Genomic DNA, 14,572 nt, shown 5'->3' with positions numbered 1-14,572 from the left:
CAGCCACCTTGTAAAGAAACCTGGCTTTTCAGGGACTACATCATCTGTCACATCCATCCACATAAACTGCAGCCAAAACAGGAAACCCTGAGTTCAACAGGTAGCGGCACCAAAGGGATCCCAGGGCTTCCAGTTTTTCAGGGTGATGAGTTGAGTGCCTCAATTCTGAGGTGCTCAGCTCAACTATCAGAGGGTAAACACAGCTGTTCCTGGAATTTACAGAAATCCTGGAATTCTGAGTGGTCAGATACTGAGGTTTCAAAATCCATGGTCAAATATGAAAAAGGTTGGTCTGTATCTCCAAAGAGGAATTCTATCACAATTGCTTTTGCTACAATATTGCTTTGGGAGAGAAACTGGATTAAGGACCCCGCCATCGTAGGCACTGCAGACCCAAACTGCTCACCTCTGGGGATGATGCCTTCTGGATCTTCCCATAGTCCTACATAGGAGCTGTCAGCTTCCTATTGACTGACACACCCTACCAGCTATTGCCAAGTGCACACGGAAGATGTGCAGGTAGATTTCACACCCTGTCCATGTGAATTAAGCCACCTCTGGGCAAGTTACAGTGCAGAAGCTGTAACAAAAATGGGAAAAAAATAGTCTGTCTCCCCCACAAAGAGTCCCAGGACTTACGTAGCCTACAGCTAAATTCAAGTCAAAAGAATACCTAAGTTAGCAACTTTAAGAGAGAGAAAGTGTATGCATGTGTGTATGTATGCAAGAGAGTAAAACCTGTAATTATCTTTGTAGTTTCACATTTCCAAAATCAAAATGCAAGGATTGGTCAGAGATACATACTTACCTTCACCTGGCTGCACTTGATCCTAACCACGAGCATGTGTGTGATTTTTTTATTCAGTTTGGAAGGAGAAAAATAAGAACTACTTCTAAACCATAGGAAGCCTCAGGACTAAGCAGATTTTGCAAGTCTTTGGGTTTTCCCAGTTGGATTCTGCTTAGCTCTAGTCAGGAATTCCCCTTTATCAAGGAATTGCATAAGAAATGCCTTTTCTCTTCCCGTGAGGCAGGACTGGCAGCAAGTTAGAGAGGGAGGAAGTGTGATTTTCTCAGGAGACAAAATAGCATCCAGAACAAAGGTGGTGAGGTGAGATCCTGAAAATCCTAATGCATGACACTATCACCAGTCATTGCTACAAAATTCTCCTTTTCAGTTTAGAACAGAAAGTGTGCAGAGTCCAAAAAAAGTTACCTAGTGCTTAACAGAAAAAGACTGAAAAGCCTAGCAATAACGGGCAATTAAACTTCCCTGGTTTCATTTGTCATGAGTTAGTTTATGTTCCAGCGTATGAGATGTTACATGACTTTCTCAGTATCTTTAATTCTAGAGCATTTGACAGAACTGACAGCATAAAATTGTGTGGCACCATCTGAAAATGAGATTAATAATTATGTTGAATTTATGCAGCAAAGGCATGAGCATATGAAAACAGGAGTCTAGGACTCATGGAACATTTGAATGTTTAGTGGTTATTAACTTATAAAAGAAGGAAAACATCTGCAAATTTCTAAATGCTTAGCCGTCTGTAATGGATAGGACAAAAGTGAACAAGCTTAAAATGCAGCAAAGATGATTTTGGTTAGGCATTAAGAAGAAAAAAATACAGATAAAATATAGTGAAGCACTAGGATAAATTTCCTGCAAAATTTCTACAATATTCACCATTAGAGGTCCTTAATAACAGTCAATATAGCTAACTTTCAGGAATGATCAAAGACTGTGCTTTGGGACAGAGGAACAACACTTGGACACCCCTACCCAATGTACATTTCCACAGCCCCTCGAAGAGATGGGAGACTTTCTTTCAACACTTACAGCTCTTTCTGCAGTGTCCCATATAGCTAGCTGCAGAAGTTTTGGGGCCCTTTTGGATCAGGCATCTATATATGTTAAGATGAGAATTTCCCATTGAGCTGTTGCTGAGCAATATGAAACTTACTCCCACCATACTGTCTCCATATAGTTCTCACTACCAGCCAGACTAGGGAGCTAGCAAGGAAGCCTGCAAAATAAATTCACATCTCTTCTGTGACAATGCACAATGTTCCTATTAAATCACAAGATTTAATCTATCCTAGATGAAACTGGAAAACTTGCCTGTGACCTACAAAGAACCATTCCAACCTTTGCCTGGTGACCAGCTGGCTGTGGTCACAGAGGAACACTGTACACACCACACTCGCGGTTCTGATTCAGTCTTTCTTATCCCAGTAACTACCTTGTCAAAGCACATGGCTGCCTGCTAGGACTAACATTTGAGAGATCTGCTTCTAATTTATTTATTGCAATGTCAACACCGAATAACTTAAGCATATTTTCCACAGATGACTGCACATTTTTTTTAACACGCTGTTTCATGTCTGCATGCCACTAAGCATTCCAAGATTTTTTTGCAAGCTGTCATATATTTTTTTGTCATTACATAACTATTTCATCCATGAGCTGCTAGTGGACTTTTTATCTGACTCTGGAGCAAGCTCTGTCTATCTGCAAGCCTACTTCTTCCATTTATCTCAGCTAAGAAACATGAATTTGAATAGTCGTGTGAATGAACCAGTACGTTTGCTGATGTGAGCTTCTGTATCGAGTGTCTTATACCCCTGAAAGAAGACATACAAACTGCCAAGATGGTCATCTCTCCCTTCACAGAGAAAAGCTTGGTGGTAACATCAGATTGTGCCCTCTTATATTTATTTTGCACCTACAAAAGTAGAACTGGATTTTTCCCCTTGCAAATAATTTCAGTTTCATAATCATTGCTCAAAGGATCTCAAAACATCTTACATTAGGATTCTTAATGAAATGTTGAAGAGGATGCTTTTTGACAGTGTCCTTGCCTTTGCTCACTTTTGCGGCATTAGCTGGTTGCTAGTATCATGTGCCTACGTTTAGTCATTTGATCAGTCATAAAGATTCAATATTTCTTTCAAAAAATCAGCAGAATTACTTCCACATTCAAAATGAGTCATTTTTTTTAATCAGAGTCCATATCTCTAAGAAAGCCTGGAAAATTGGTCTTGACAGATAATAAAGTAGTTATAAAGCTAAGTACTTTGAAGCAGCTTTCATTTAACCCAAACTTTGGCTGAGCTGCAGCAAAAAGATTTGTCTCTATTGTTAAACATTTTGGTGATACATGGACTAAGATTTAAATGAGGAGTGGTTAAAGTACAGTTTTCAAAAAGCAAAGCTTTGTGATTCAAGTCACAGATAGGCAAATATTGCCAGCTTCATGCAGGTGTAATTGTTTTCAGAGGCAAACCTCAAACACATGAACTACTGTAAAAGGAAGCTGGTAAAGTATTTAAAGAGATACCTTGTGAATGGAAGTCATGGAGTTTTATGTTCGTCTACCAAAAAGCACAGGGCTCTGGTTATATTTGAATTACTGATGCTTTGTAGAACACCACTTCATATGTTGCCAGCACTGATGTGAAACTCTTCTGATCCTAAGTTGTTCCTGCAAGATATACAGCCTTTACCAATCATAGACCTACCGAAAAATTACTAGACCTGTGATTTTTTATTATTTTCCTCACCTGCTCCCCTGCTCCCCACCCTCCAAAAAGAAAAAAACACAAACAAAAAAACCCAATCCCAACATATTGGATCTCACTAGAGTCATAACATACTTTTCGGGAAACCCCACAGCACTAATAGCTCCATCATTTGTCCTTTGGAGACAAAGATGGATGGTAAGAGTGTTCTCATCTCTTATTTCAGTCTTGGCAAGCGCTGGGTTCGGCTATGGGAGAAGCAGCAAACTTCATGCTGCTCAGAGGCCCTGCTCGTACAGACTAAGATGGCAAAAGCTTAGGTCCTGTGCTTTGTGGGTTCAACAGGACCAGGAGGGTTATGATGTAGTGATTTAAATGTTTTTGTCATTAAAACCAGAACTCACCAGAATAGATCAACAGAGAGGGTGCCACTCCTATAGAAAATGCCCTGATGCTTCAACAGATGTAGTTCAAACAAAATGCCATCTTCCTCTGCCTTTCATCCAGAGATTCAGGGAAGGGTAGAATTTCCTGGATTTCCCTGCAAAAGGGTAGGGATTAAGAATCACTTTTTAAATACTTCTGTTAGAAGTTGCAAAGGGACTCTTTGAGTGTGATCGGTTTCTTTTCTCCACTCTAGCTTGAGTCAGGATTGTCAAATGATTCTGAGCAGTATCAAAGGAGAAGAGCACCTGTCTGCAGCATGCTGCTTCTAGTAACTCACTCCGAACATGTGATCTGGAATGAATTATGAATGGTGTGTCATGCAGACCACTATTTCCTAGAAAACAAACTCTGAAGTTACTGAAAATTGACTTGCAAAAACCATGCTGCTTCCAGTGCCACCATGCACTTTGCTTGTTGTCTATGGTCCAAGAGTGGTGTCTCTCTTATCAAAGACTCAGCCCAGGTCTCCCTTCCCAGATCCCCGCTCCAGACATACATTGGGCTGGACACTGGGCAGACGTAAACTGGGAGACAGTCCCAAGCCCCAAAGAGTTTACTATCTCAATAAAAAAAAATGTAGACAAAGGATGGTGCAAAAGATGCCGGCACACATGCTTGAAGACTAAGGATGTGTCAGTGGTTGAGGTTGGAAAAGAGCCTCAGTCATCTGATTTCTGTCCCAGTGATTTCATCACCACCCTTCACTGTCCATCTGCATCAAAGTCTGGCAATTCCAGGCACTGTATCGATGAATTCTAGTAGGTTACTAGGCTTATTTGTTTAAAACAAAACATAAAAAAGGTTTTTTATCTCCAAGATCAGAACTATCACAGAAATGCAAGGTAAAGTGCTGTTTTAAAAACTGGTTCCCAGAAGTAAACAGCCACACCTGTGTATTTAATACTGTCTGGTTCAATCCTCAGATCTTTATTCTGAGTAAGCCTAGCCTCCTAATCCTCATGTATTAGAAGGTTTATTTGTGTTTTTAAGGCTGTTGGACTTTTGTTTTCTTTCCGTGCTGAGTGGAAAGATACTGGCTCATTATTCCTGAGAGGCTAGGTCTGATTCTGTTACCTTGCTCCTTTTACAACTATGTAAAGCTGATGTGAAACACTACTATTCTGAACTAATTGGCACTTCATAGTCACACAGCACTGCCAAAAATGGCTAGTTTGACATAGGGCAGTGGAGAAGCAGACCTTTGAGATAGATAGGTAGGTAGGTAGGTAGGTAGGTAGATAGATAGATAGATAGATTTAATCAGAGGCAATAAAAATTCAATGATACAATTCTCCACTTATGGGCAAATGTCTTTTAGATTCTTTCAAAATAACCTTATTAAAATATATCTGCTATTAACAGAAATTATGCAGGAGTGTAATTTATTCTCTCTCCAGAATTAAGACATTTTAACGTAACTGATATTTTAATCAAAATATCCCATTTTAAAATCTCTTCTCTGCTTTCTCTTATGGCTTTTGCAGTTTTGGACAATCTGAGATTTTTCTTTGTTGGTATTACAGCTAGAAAAAAGCAATGGCAGCAGCATCTCTAGTGAAACAGGAATCATTCACATGTGTCAAAGCACATAAGAGAGTTTTGATCAGTTCAACACTTTACCTAGGTATTTTCTTTAATTATAGAAAATTTTAGCTGCCATTATGTAACAGCATGTGATATCACTTCATAAAATCCTCACTCCTTTCCCCCAGCCCATTCAGATCCTAGGAAGAAGAGAAATTCTGTTGTAAAATTTAAGTAAGAAGATTAAGAACCACTAAATAATGGCAGAGCAATCCATCGGTTTGATTAGTGTTCATGCCATTATTAGTGAAATAAAAAGAGACAGCCTTATTTTCAAAGATGTTAGAACATGTAGGAGTTCATAGTTTTCACTAGATTTTACCAGCGTTGCTCATCTCTGGATTTGACAAGCTATCATGTTAGGCATGATGGCTGATCTCTGTTGGCCTGTGATGGTGGGCCAGAGAACACTCTTTCATTGACCCCTTTGGCATGAATGAACGCTGGTCTCCTTAGAAAAACATACTCGCTGAATTTGGTGCTATTGGATTTTGTTTACAGGTTCCTAGATCTTTTATCAGATAATTAACAAAGAAAAATATTCAGAATGAAAAAAGGGGTGGGGGCAATATAAACCGGGGATCACAAACATAAATCTGTGCCAGTGATACATTACGCATTCATCTGTGGCAAGCTGCTGAACTGCTGCGTCCCAAGCAGCTGCAGGTGATAAATCTATCAGAGATGGGTGCCAGTGAATGAATTGTCAGGCCTGATTCTCAGGCATTCCTGCATTTCTTTGGATCAGCCAAGGCACTGGGGAACTGTAACGGCACCTTTATTAAAGCGCTGCTCTCCATTGTCTTCTCCTTTCAGACTGTGCAGATCTTCTTCTAAAACAGAAAAAACAAGGGCCTTTCAATATTGAAGCATAGAATGACTAAAGAGCACTTTATTTCCCAAATATAAAACAGGTTTTAGGATTAGACAGTCATTCAACAGAGAAAAAAAAAATTAAATTGCAGAAGAAATACTGGCATTCTTTCTGTCACTAACAATGCTCAGGCATGGTTTTATGAAATCTTGAAAGCACTTCCACAACTTCCAAAGCTGAAAAGCATTCAGGAACATGCCCATCCCTGGGAAAGGTCTCTGGATGTTGTTAAATACAGATAGAAGGAAGCAAAAGCTTCACGTTTATTTAGCAGGTGCTTCCTGCTCTGTTGAACTGTGGACTAAAAGTTCTCAATTCCCCTCTGAAGCCAAGGTGTGCACACACAACGGCTACCAGCAAGAGAGATCATGGGTGTGATGTTCTCCACGGATAACACTGCTAGCATGTACCACTGCAGAGAACTTAAATGTCCTGTCAGAATTGGTTATTTCTTCCCTTCAATACAGCAAAACATCACTTTTCAAAATACTTGCTGTGCAAGGTCAGCCTGAAGGTTGTCCTAAGCAGGAAAAACTCACTCAGGAGAGATATTCATATACAACAAGAGGAGAATTGCATTTTGAGTCAACATAAAGAAAGGGGCATTCTTCACAGACCCCGTAGAATTCAAAATGATTTTTTACCCCTCTCTGCTTCTTATCTGTGAGTGCTACCTGACCTAATGGTATGTCAGCATTTCCTTCTGCTGCTCGAATTCTCAAGGCTCTACGACTCTGTGGTGAAAATCTGCTCCGGGCTGAAATGAAGCAGACATGCTGAGGCTGCTAGGAACATTTTCCTGAGTACTTGGTGCAAGGTGCCTTTTGTTTCTCGTTTTACTCATATTCAGACAATTGGGGTACTAACCTCTATTTAATTAAGCTTTGAGTGTTAACAATATCATACACAAACTGACTTTGACCACTTAAAAGACTCTTAAACCTATTTTTCAGGGAGACTGTTGATATACTAAAGTCAGTAACATTAAAATGAAAGCATATAGAACCTGTACACATTTATCTAGGATCACAACGCACATGACAAACATCAGCTGGTATTTTTTAAACCTGTTTTACAGATGGGGAAACTGCATGGAGAAATTTCCCTGTTGACAGGAGAATCTGATAAAAAGATACCCGCAGTCCTGCTTCTCAATTTCCCTAACCTCCAGACTGTTTGCCTTCCAGATAACTATTTATATTAGACATTGACTTCAGCACATATCAGCACATATATTAGATCATCACGTAGCAATGCTATGATAGCCTGAAGCATTTAGGGAAAGGTCCTGTCATTTTTTTAAATCTCTGATAATGGCTAGGTTCTGATCTCTTTGGAAACAAAGTTGGACTTGAAAAGCAGAAGAGCCTGTTTGCTTCTGTATTCTTCCAAACTTCTTTACTCTTATTGGCCAAACACTGGCAGAGGCTGCCCAGAGAGGCTGTGGGATCTCCAGCCTCAGAGGTATTCAGACCTGGACTGGACAAGACCCTGAGCAACCTGGTCCAACCTTGAAGTTGTACCAAACGTCCTCCAGAGGGCCATTCCAATCTAAACAATTCTGTGATTTTATTCTCTGCCAGTTTCTCTACGTTCTATTAAATAGCTCACCTCAAAACATGGCAAATCCTTCTTTTGACTGTGTTTGCTAATAGGGAAGGTCACGTCTAATTCTGCAGTAGGTCTACCCAGGAAAGAAACAGAAGGAACTTCTTAATTGCAGGAGAGCTTTGGTAGCTTGAAGCATAAGTTATTTTTACCTGGTCTAGTCCTGTGGCAACAATCTCTTTTAGATTATTGCACTGCATTTACTGGCAACAGACAATTAGAAGAAACTAGTTCTTTTTAACCCCTATTTCGGCTACACTGCTGAAAAAGGGATATTATGAATAACAGGTCACTATAAGAATATTTGAATATTATTTTAATTACCACAGTTGCTCATGCTCATAAAGACAGTGAAATAATATCATATGTAACGTCTCTTGTGAAGGTGACACACAAGACAAACAGGAAGATAAGAGATGTAGGGAGTGAAATGGAAAGAGGTATTACCATTACTGTACCACTCCAACACACAACGAGAATTCTTAGATATACGCGAACTACTTAACTGATTACGGGAGGACTGAGCAGAGGAACTGTGGTTACAAGGGTTGTGAATTTTGGCCTGACTGACCCCCTCAATTATCCTGGAATACAACCAAGAGATCTCCTTTAGGCTGAGGAAAGCCTGAGAAAAGCAGAAACTGAAGCAGAAGAAGCAAATGCTCCTAAGACAAACACTCACTGACTTTGGGGTCTGCTACCACCTCCACTGTAATGATTAACCAAATTGTAATCCAACATTCTTTAAAAATAATTACCTAGTTCTGGTACAAGTCTTACATTGTAATGAGAATCTCTTCAAGAAAACCTTGTCTTCTAAAATTCAATAGATCTGTCTCCTTTTGGATCAGTTGACAGGCATACCTGAAACCTCTTTCTTCCCCTCCCAGCCCCCTGCCCCTGAAACATCTGGAGAAGGGAACTGAGAACAGAGACGTTTAATCTAGGAGAGCTTGGTTTGCTATGTGACTGTTCCTCAACCTGTCCCTGGGATTTGGTAACAAAGTCTGACGGTACCAAGCAGGACTGTCCCTTGCTGTAAAGCCCAACTGAGACTACCACTAGTATTTACTAGTACCTTCCTGAGATCTGAAATACCACAACTGTCACTAAGCTGGGAGCAGGAGGTGACCCCATACCACGGACACAATGCTGCAAAAAGACTTGCATGACAGTTGTCCTAGAAGGTGTGCTCTATCTTTAAGACCAGGAAGTAACAGAAGATCAAGTTCAGGAAGGTAGAATTTCAATATGTCCTTAACCTTAAATCCCACAGAAAGCTCTGAGGTTTAAAAGCTTGCTTGCTTAAATTTACGCTCACACTAAAGTGCTATCTATCTGTATAGGAATGGATGTTAGCACGTACTTATATACTGCTCTCCTCTGAGTTTGAATGTTAGGCTGTCTTTGCAGGTGAGACTTGGCATCTTAAGGCCACAGGAAGAAGGCTTGGCATTATCTTTAGTTTTAATACAGCTCTTGTCTCTCCCTGATGCTTCAGAATCAAAGCCACTGTATATTTACCTACTGTTTAACATTTCTCTCATATCTTTCTTTTCACAGTATGTGGCATTTGCCTCCCTCTTCTTCATTCTGGTCTCCATCACCACCTTCTGCCTCGAGACCCACGAGAGATTTAACCCCATTGTGAACAAGACAGAAACTGAATTCATCGGGAATGACACCCAGGTGCGGCACTACAGGGAAGCAGAGACTGAAGCCTTTCTCACCTACATCGAAGGTGTCTGTGTGGTCTGGTTTACATTTGAGTTCTTGATGAGAGTCACTTTCTGCCCAAACAAGGTGGAATTTATCAAAAACTCTTTGAACATCATTGACTTTGTGGCCATACTGCCTTTCTATCTAGAGGTTGGACTCAGTGGCCTGTCTTCCAAAGCTGCTAAGGATGTCCTGGGCTTCCTCCGCGTAGTCCGTTTCGTACGAATCCTGCGAATTTTCAAGCTGACCCGCCACTTCGTTGGGTTGCGGGTCTTGGGACACACCCTCCGCGCCAGCACAAACGAATTCTTGCTGCTCATCATATTTTTGGCATTGGGCGTCTTAATCTTTGCCACGATGATCTATTATGCCGAGAGAATAGGTGCTAAACCAAATGACCCTAGTGCCAGTGAACACACACACTTTAAAAATATCCCCATCGGCTTTTGGTGGGCTGTTGTCACCATGACGACCCTGGGCTACGGAGACATGTATCCTCAGACTTGGTCAGGCATGCTGGTGGGGGCCCTCTGTGCTCTCGCTGGTGTGCTGACCATTGCCATGCCTGTCCCTGTCATTGTGAACAATTTCGGAATGTATTACTCCTTAGCTATGGCTAAGCAGAAGCTACCAAAGAAAAAAAAGAAGCATATCCCGAGGCCACCCCAGCTGGGATCCCCCAATTATTGTAAATCTGTCGTAAACTCTCCACACCACAGTACTCAGAGCGACACTTGCCCACTGGCCCAAGAAGAAATTTTAGAAATTAACAGAGCAGGTAGGAAACCTCTTAGAGGAATGTCCATCTGACCGTTAACCTCCATCCCGCGTAGTGATTTAAGATTCAGCCAGACTGCTTTCTTAGAGCAATGGGTAGCACATTTATCCATTCTAGTCCCACCATCACACAGTGAATAATATGTGTGAAGTCTAGGTTGCAGGGACAAATGGTACAGTGGAGGCTGATCAGCAAAACTAAGCATGAGAGCACGCTCTAGGAGCCCAAACTTTGGTCCTGGTTAAGGGCATACAAGTCTCAAGATATTTTGAAGAGCTGTTACATCTAGTGGAAGAATTTTGAGAGTTCTACAGCTATGTTGCTGGACTGTGTAATGCATCTCAGAGGCTCCTGAGAGCTGAATGCTCCATAGAGCAGAGTAGGAGCCAAGTACTCAGCAATTACAGAGTTTTCTGACAAAACAGGGCTGGAATTTGAAACAGCCAGATGCTTTCTCATTTGTTCCCATTTGGGACCTTTCAGCTGTTTTAAATGGCAGATATTGTACATCTCATTACAGAAACTAGGTGCCTAGTAAGTTGAAGGGACAACTATACCATCATGCATATTCATGAGACAATCCCGTCTCTTTCTGATGATTAACTGCAAAGTAGAACAACAGCTCAAATTCTTGACACTAATGCAAAATGACTCACTCTGAGACAAGACTAGATGTAAGGATGTTTATTCCATGGCATGCAAATCAATCTATTCTATAATATTCCACTAGAATTTAGCATTTAGAACTATGAAGAGTTTTGAACCACATTTTCTAAAACATGCTCCTTTTGCAAGTATGGGTTGGTGAGTTACAGCTCTTTCAACCTTCTAGCAGCAAAGGTCAACTGGAAAAGGTCTGACTGGTCATTACTGGCCAGTTTGGCCTGAACAGTGATCACCTCTTATTCTTATTTTTAATTACACTGATTCATGTTAGTAATGAAACCAGAGCAAAATTAATCATACTAATTCTACTGGGAGGGGGGGAGGGAAATGGAAAAAATACTAGTCACCATGGAATATATTATAATGTCCCATGGCTAGTGGTTAATTATGGGAATATCTCAGTTTTATGAGAATCCTCCTATAGCATATAAAGTTACGGGGCTCCAATTTGATTATTTAAACCCCATAATCTACCTCTATCTATGGAATATCACGATTTATTCTATGGAGGAATTTCAAAGTAGATAACCATGTTGAAAACAAAGCCAACTACATTTTTGGCAGATATTCCAGCCAAGTTGCATGGTTGACATTCTTCAGCCTATTCAGAATATCCCCCTGTGTTGTATTAGATAGAACAGATTGCCAGTCAAGTGATTTTAACTGACATGTAGTCAAAAAGAGATGTTTTGAAAGAGCTAGCATATACCTATGATGGTCTTGTGTTATCATTTTTTTACTTTAAAGAAAAATCTAATTTGTTACTCATTGTGAGTGAGGTATTCTCTCATCATCTCATAGCCATGCATGTTGATGTCATTGTGAGAGGCACAAAGAAAGTGAGACTTTCCTTTGTGTGTGACTTCACCAATGCCAATGCTAATTTTGGAGGGGAAGAGCTGGTGGGAACCTTTCCGTTTTCTATTCTCTTTTCTCTCCTTTTCTTGCTTCTTTTCCCTTTTGTGCAACTATGTAAAATCCATTCAGAAGGTAAATAGCTTCCATTTTTCTGTTAAAGGCTATTCCATTGCAACAGGCCAATCACAATTCACGTGACTGATAGACTGTATCTTTCTTATTGTATCTTTGACGCATAAGCGTATGGTTTTATCATCCATTCCCCTCAGGTTGCAAATGCTTATCACAACTCATATCCAAGCAGCAAACTTCTCATAAGTAGATGTCTTTGTGGCATCACATATGAAGAGGGAAACAGGGCACAAACAATATTGTGTGTGAGCAATATGCCAACTACCCAATCGTAATGTGCAAGAGATGCCAGACTCTTGAGTACTTTACCAGTCAGCTACAGAGTGACTTTCTTCTCAGAAATCCCTTGCTTTATAAAGTTCCTTCCATTACCTACCCTGGTCCTCTCTGGGTAATAGAGGACTAAGAACTCTACGAGTTCAGTGCAATTCCACACCGGTATCCTGAGAATACGTGTAATTTTGGTTCATTGTGGAACTGTTTTGCCACCATCAGTGCTCTAAAATCAGCTGTTGCCACAATATCCATGAAGTATTGATAGTAACAGCAACTTATCTATTTCTGCAATAATTAAGAGAGACTATTTTTATATATGTATACTAGCATATATATTTTAAGAAGTAACAAAGCACACTTATACTTCAGCTAACAAAATGGACTCGGTAACACTGTTGCTGGAGTTCCATTTCTGATATTATTATGCACCACTAGCAGCAAAAAATATTGCCTGCATGTCTTAGCTTCCTAATAGGGAAAGATCTATAGGTGTGCAAGAAAAAAGTAAAAAATAATAGGTAAGATCAGAACTGAACTGTTAAAACAAGATCTGTGTTGCCTTGGATGTTGAGGTTCACTTATGTAATATGAAGCATTCATAGGCACTGACTTGTTCCTGAAACTATAACCTTCACATTATATGAAAAAACAGAGACTTGCAAGCAGTGAATGTTTCCCATACTGCAAAATATTTGGATTGGTTAACAGCACCTAACTGTAAACAACCAGGTAACATTGCACTAGTAATGCAGAATGGGTGCAAAACGTTTCTAAAATAATGCCTGAGTTGTCCAAGATATTTCTTGTAATTTTTAACTGGAAAGGTTCAGTGTGACAGTATCTAGGTGATATACGTTCATATGATGTATACTTAATACATTCTTCCAAAAAAAGTCTGTTTACCTGCTCAGGTGTAAAGGAGATCACATGAAGTTATTAATTCCATATATGATATGTGGTGGGATGATTAAACACTTCACAAAACAGTGATGAGTATGAAATAGTTCCACATATGACTATCTCTTTATAGCCCCCTCATGCACCAAGTCAGCAGTTCACAGCTGTTGTCGGTGCATACACACAGGGCCAAGGGGGCTCTACAGAGAGCTCTGCACAGCCATGCCCCAGTGCCTCCTCTCAGGCCAAGGAGCACTTTCCTGGCACGGACGTGCAAACAGCAGAACTTTGCCCACAGGCTGCACAGCTGCTGCCAATGATGCTATGGTCATTTGCAGGCAAAGCAAAGATGGTTTGAATTTAAGTTCTGCTAGGTTTGAATTAAAAATTTAAATTGTCACCAACACTCTCAGCAGCTCAGTCCCGGGCTAATCTCCACCTGGCAGGAGGGTATCTTTAAATAACAGCACTTGATTTTAATTTGATATAAAGAATGCCAGAGTTTGATTCTACCATGCCTCCCCTTTATGCAGCAACCCTTTCCGCTCTCCATCCCATCCAATCCCGTCAATGGGTGGCTGGGAAAGCAGCAGAAGGGGAGGAAAGGCAGTTCAGAGTAGAGGATGGCAGAGCTACTGCCGCAGGCAGGCCTTCACCAGCAGCATTAAGAAAGCAGAGATTTCCTCTATACAAAAAAATGTTCTTCAAGGCAGTTTCTGATGACCAAAAATTCTCAAGATACTGCTTATATAGTGCCTGGAGGAACTGGGCCTGATACAAAGAAGCAGATCTTACCTGACCAATTTGACCAAAACTCCTTGACCCGGGGATATCTCAGACTACAGAGGACAAGGTGTCTGCTCACTTAAAATATACACACCGAGTTCTAGCATCACCATGTCAAACTATTAACTTCATTTTGTTGCAGTGTTGTTTACAGGCCCCATTCAAGATCAGGGCTTCATTTTGCCACTGTCGTATATGTGACAACCACTATATTACAATCAAATACCCGACAGGCTAAGTAGACAGCAAAGAGAAAATGGAAGTAATCTCCATTATTTTCATTTGACACAGGGCTTAATTTAATTGAGCAAGATCTCTTGAAAGGTCTGTGGCAAGGCCATTAGTTGAATATAACTAAATAAGCATCAGTCATAACCATAGTCTGCTGTGATGCGGTGTCTTTTATCTAAAGTCTTCTGAGTATT

General features: G+C 40.5%; 1 protein-coding gene across 6 annotated transcripts in view; it reads left to right on the top strand.

The window, feature by feature from the left end:
- KCNC1 (potassium voltage-gated channel subfamily C member 1) overlaps nt 1-14,572 on the top strand; it is a 137,080-nt gene that overhangs the window by 89,558 nt on the left and 32,950 nt on the right. For all 6 annotated transcript variants that reach the window (XM_074585798.1, XM_074585794.1, XM_074585796.1 and 3 more), the window contains exon 2: nt 9,599-10,532. In XM_074585798.1, coding sequence (XP_074441899.1) covers nt 9,599-10,532 — 934 coding nt within the window. The remainder of the gene's footprint in view (nt 1-9,598; nt 10,533-14,572) is intronic.

The sequence above is a fragment of the Larus michahellis genome, chromosome 4 (genome assembly GCF_964199755.1).
Source record: "Larus michahellis chromosome 4, bLarMic1.1, whole genome shotgun sequence".
Classification (NCBI taxonomy): Eukaryota; Metazoa; Chordata; class Aves; order Charadriiformes; family Laridae; genus Larus; species Larus michahellis.
Note: the sequence above shows the minus strand (reverse complement) of the source record. Positions and strands in the feature narration are given on the sequence as shown.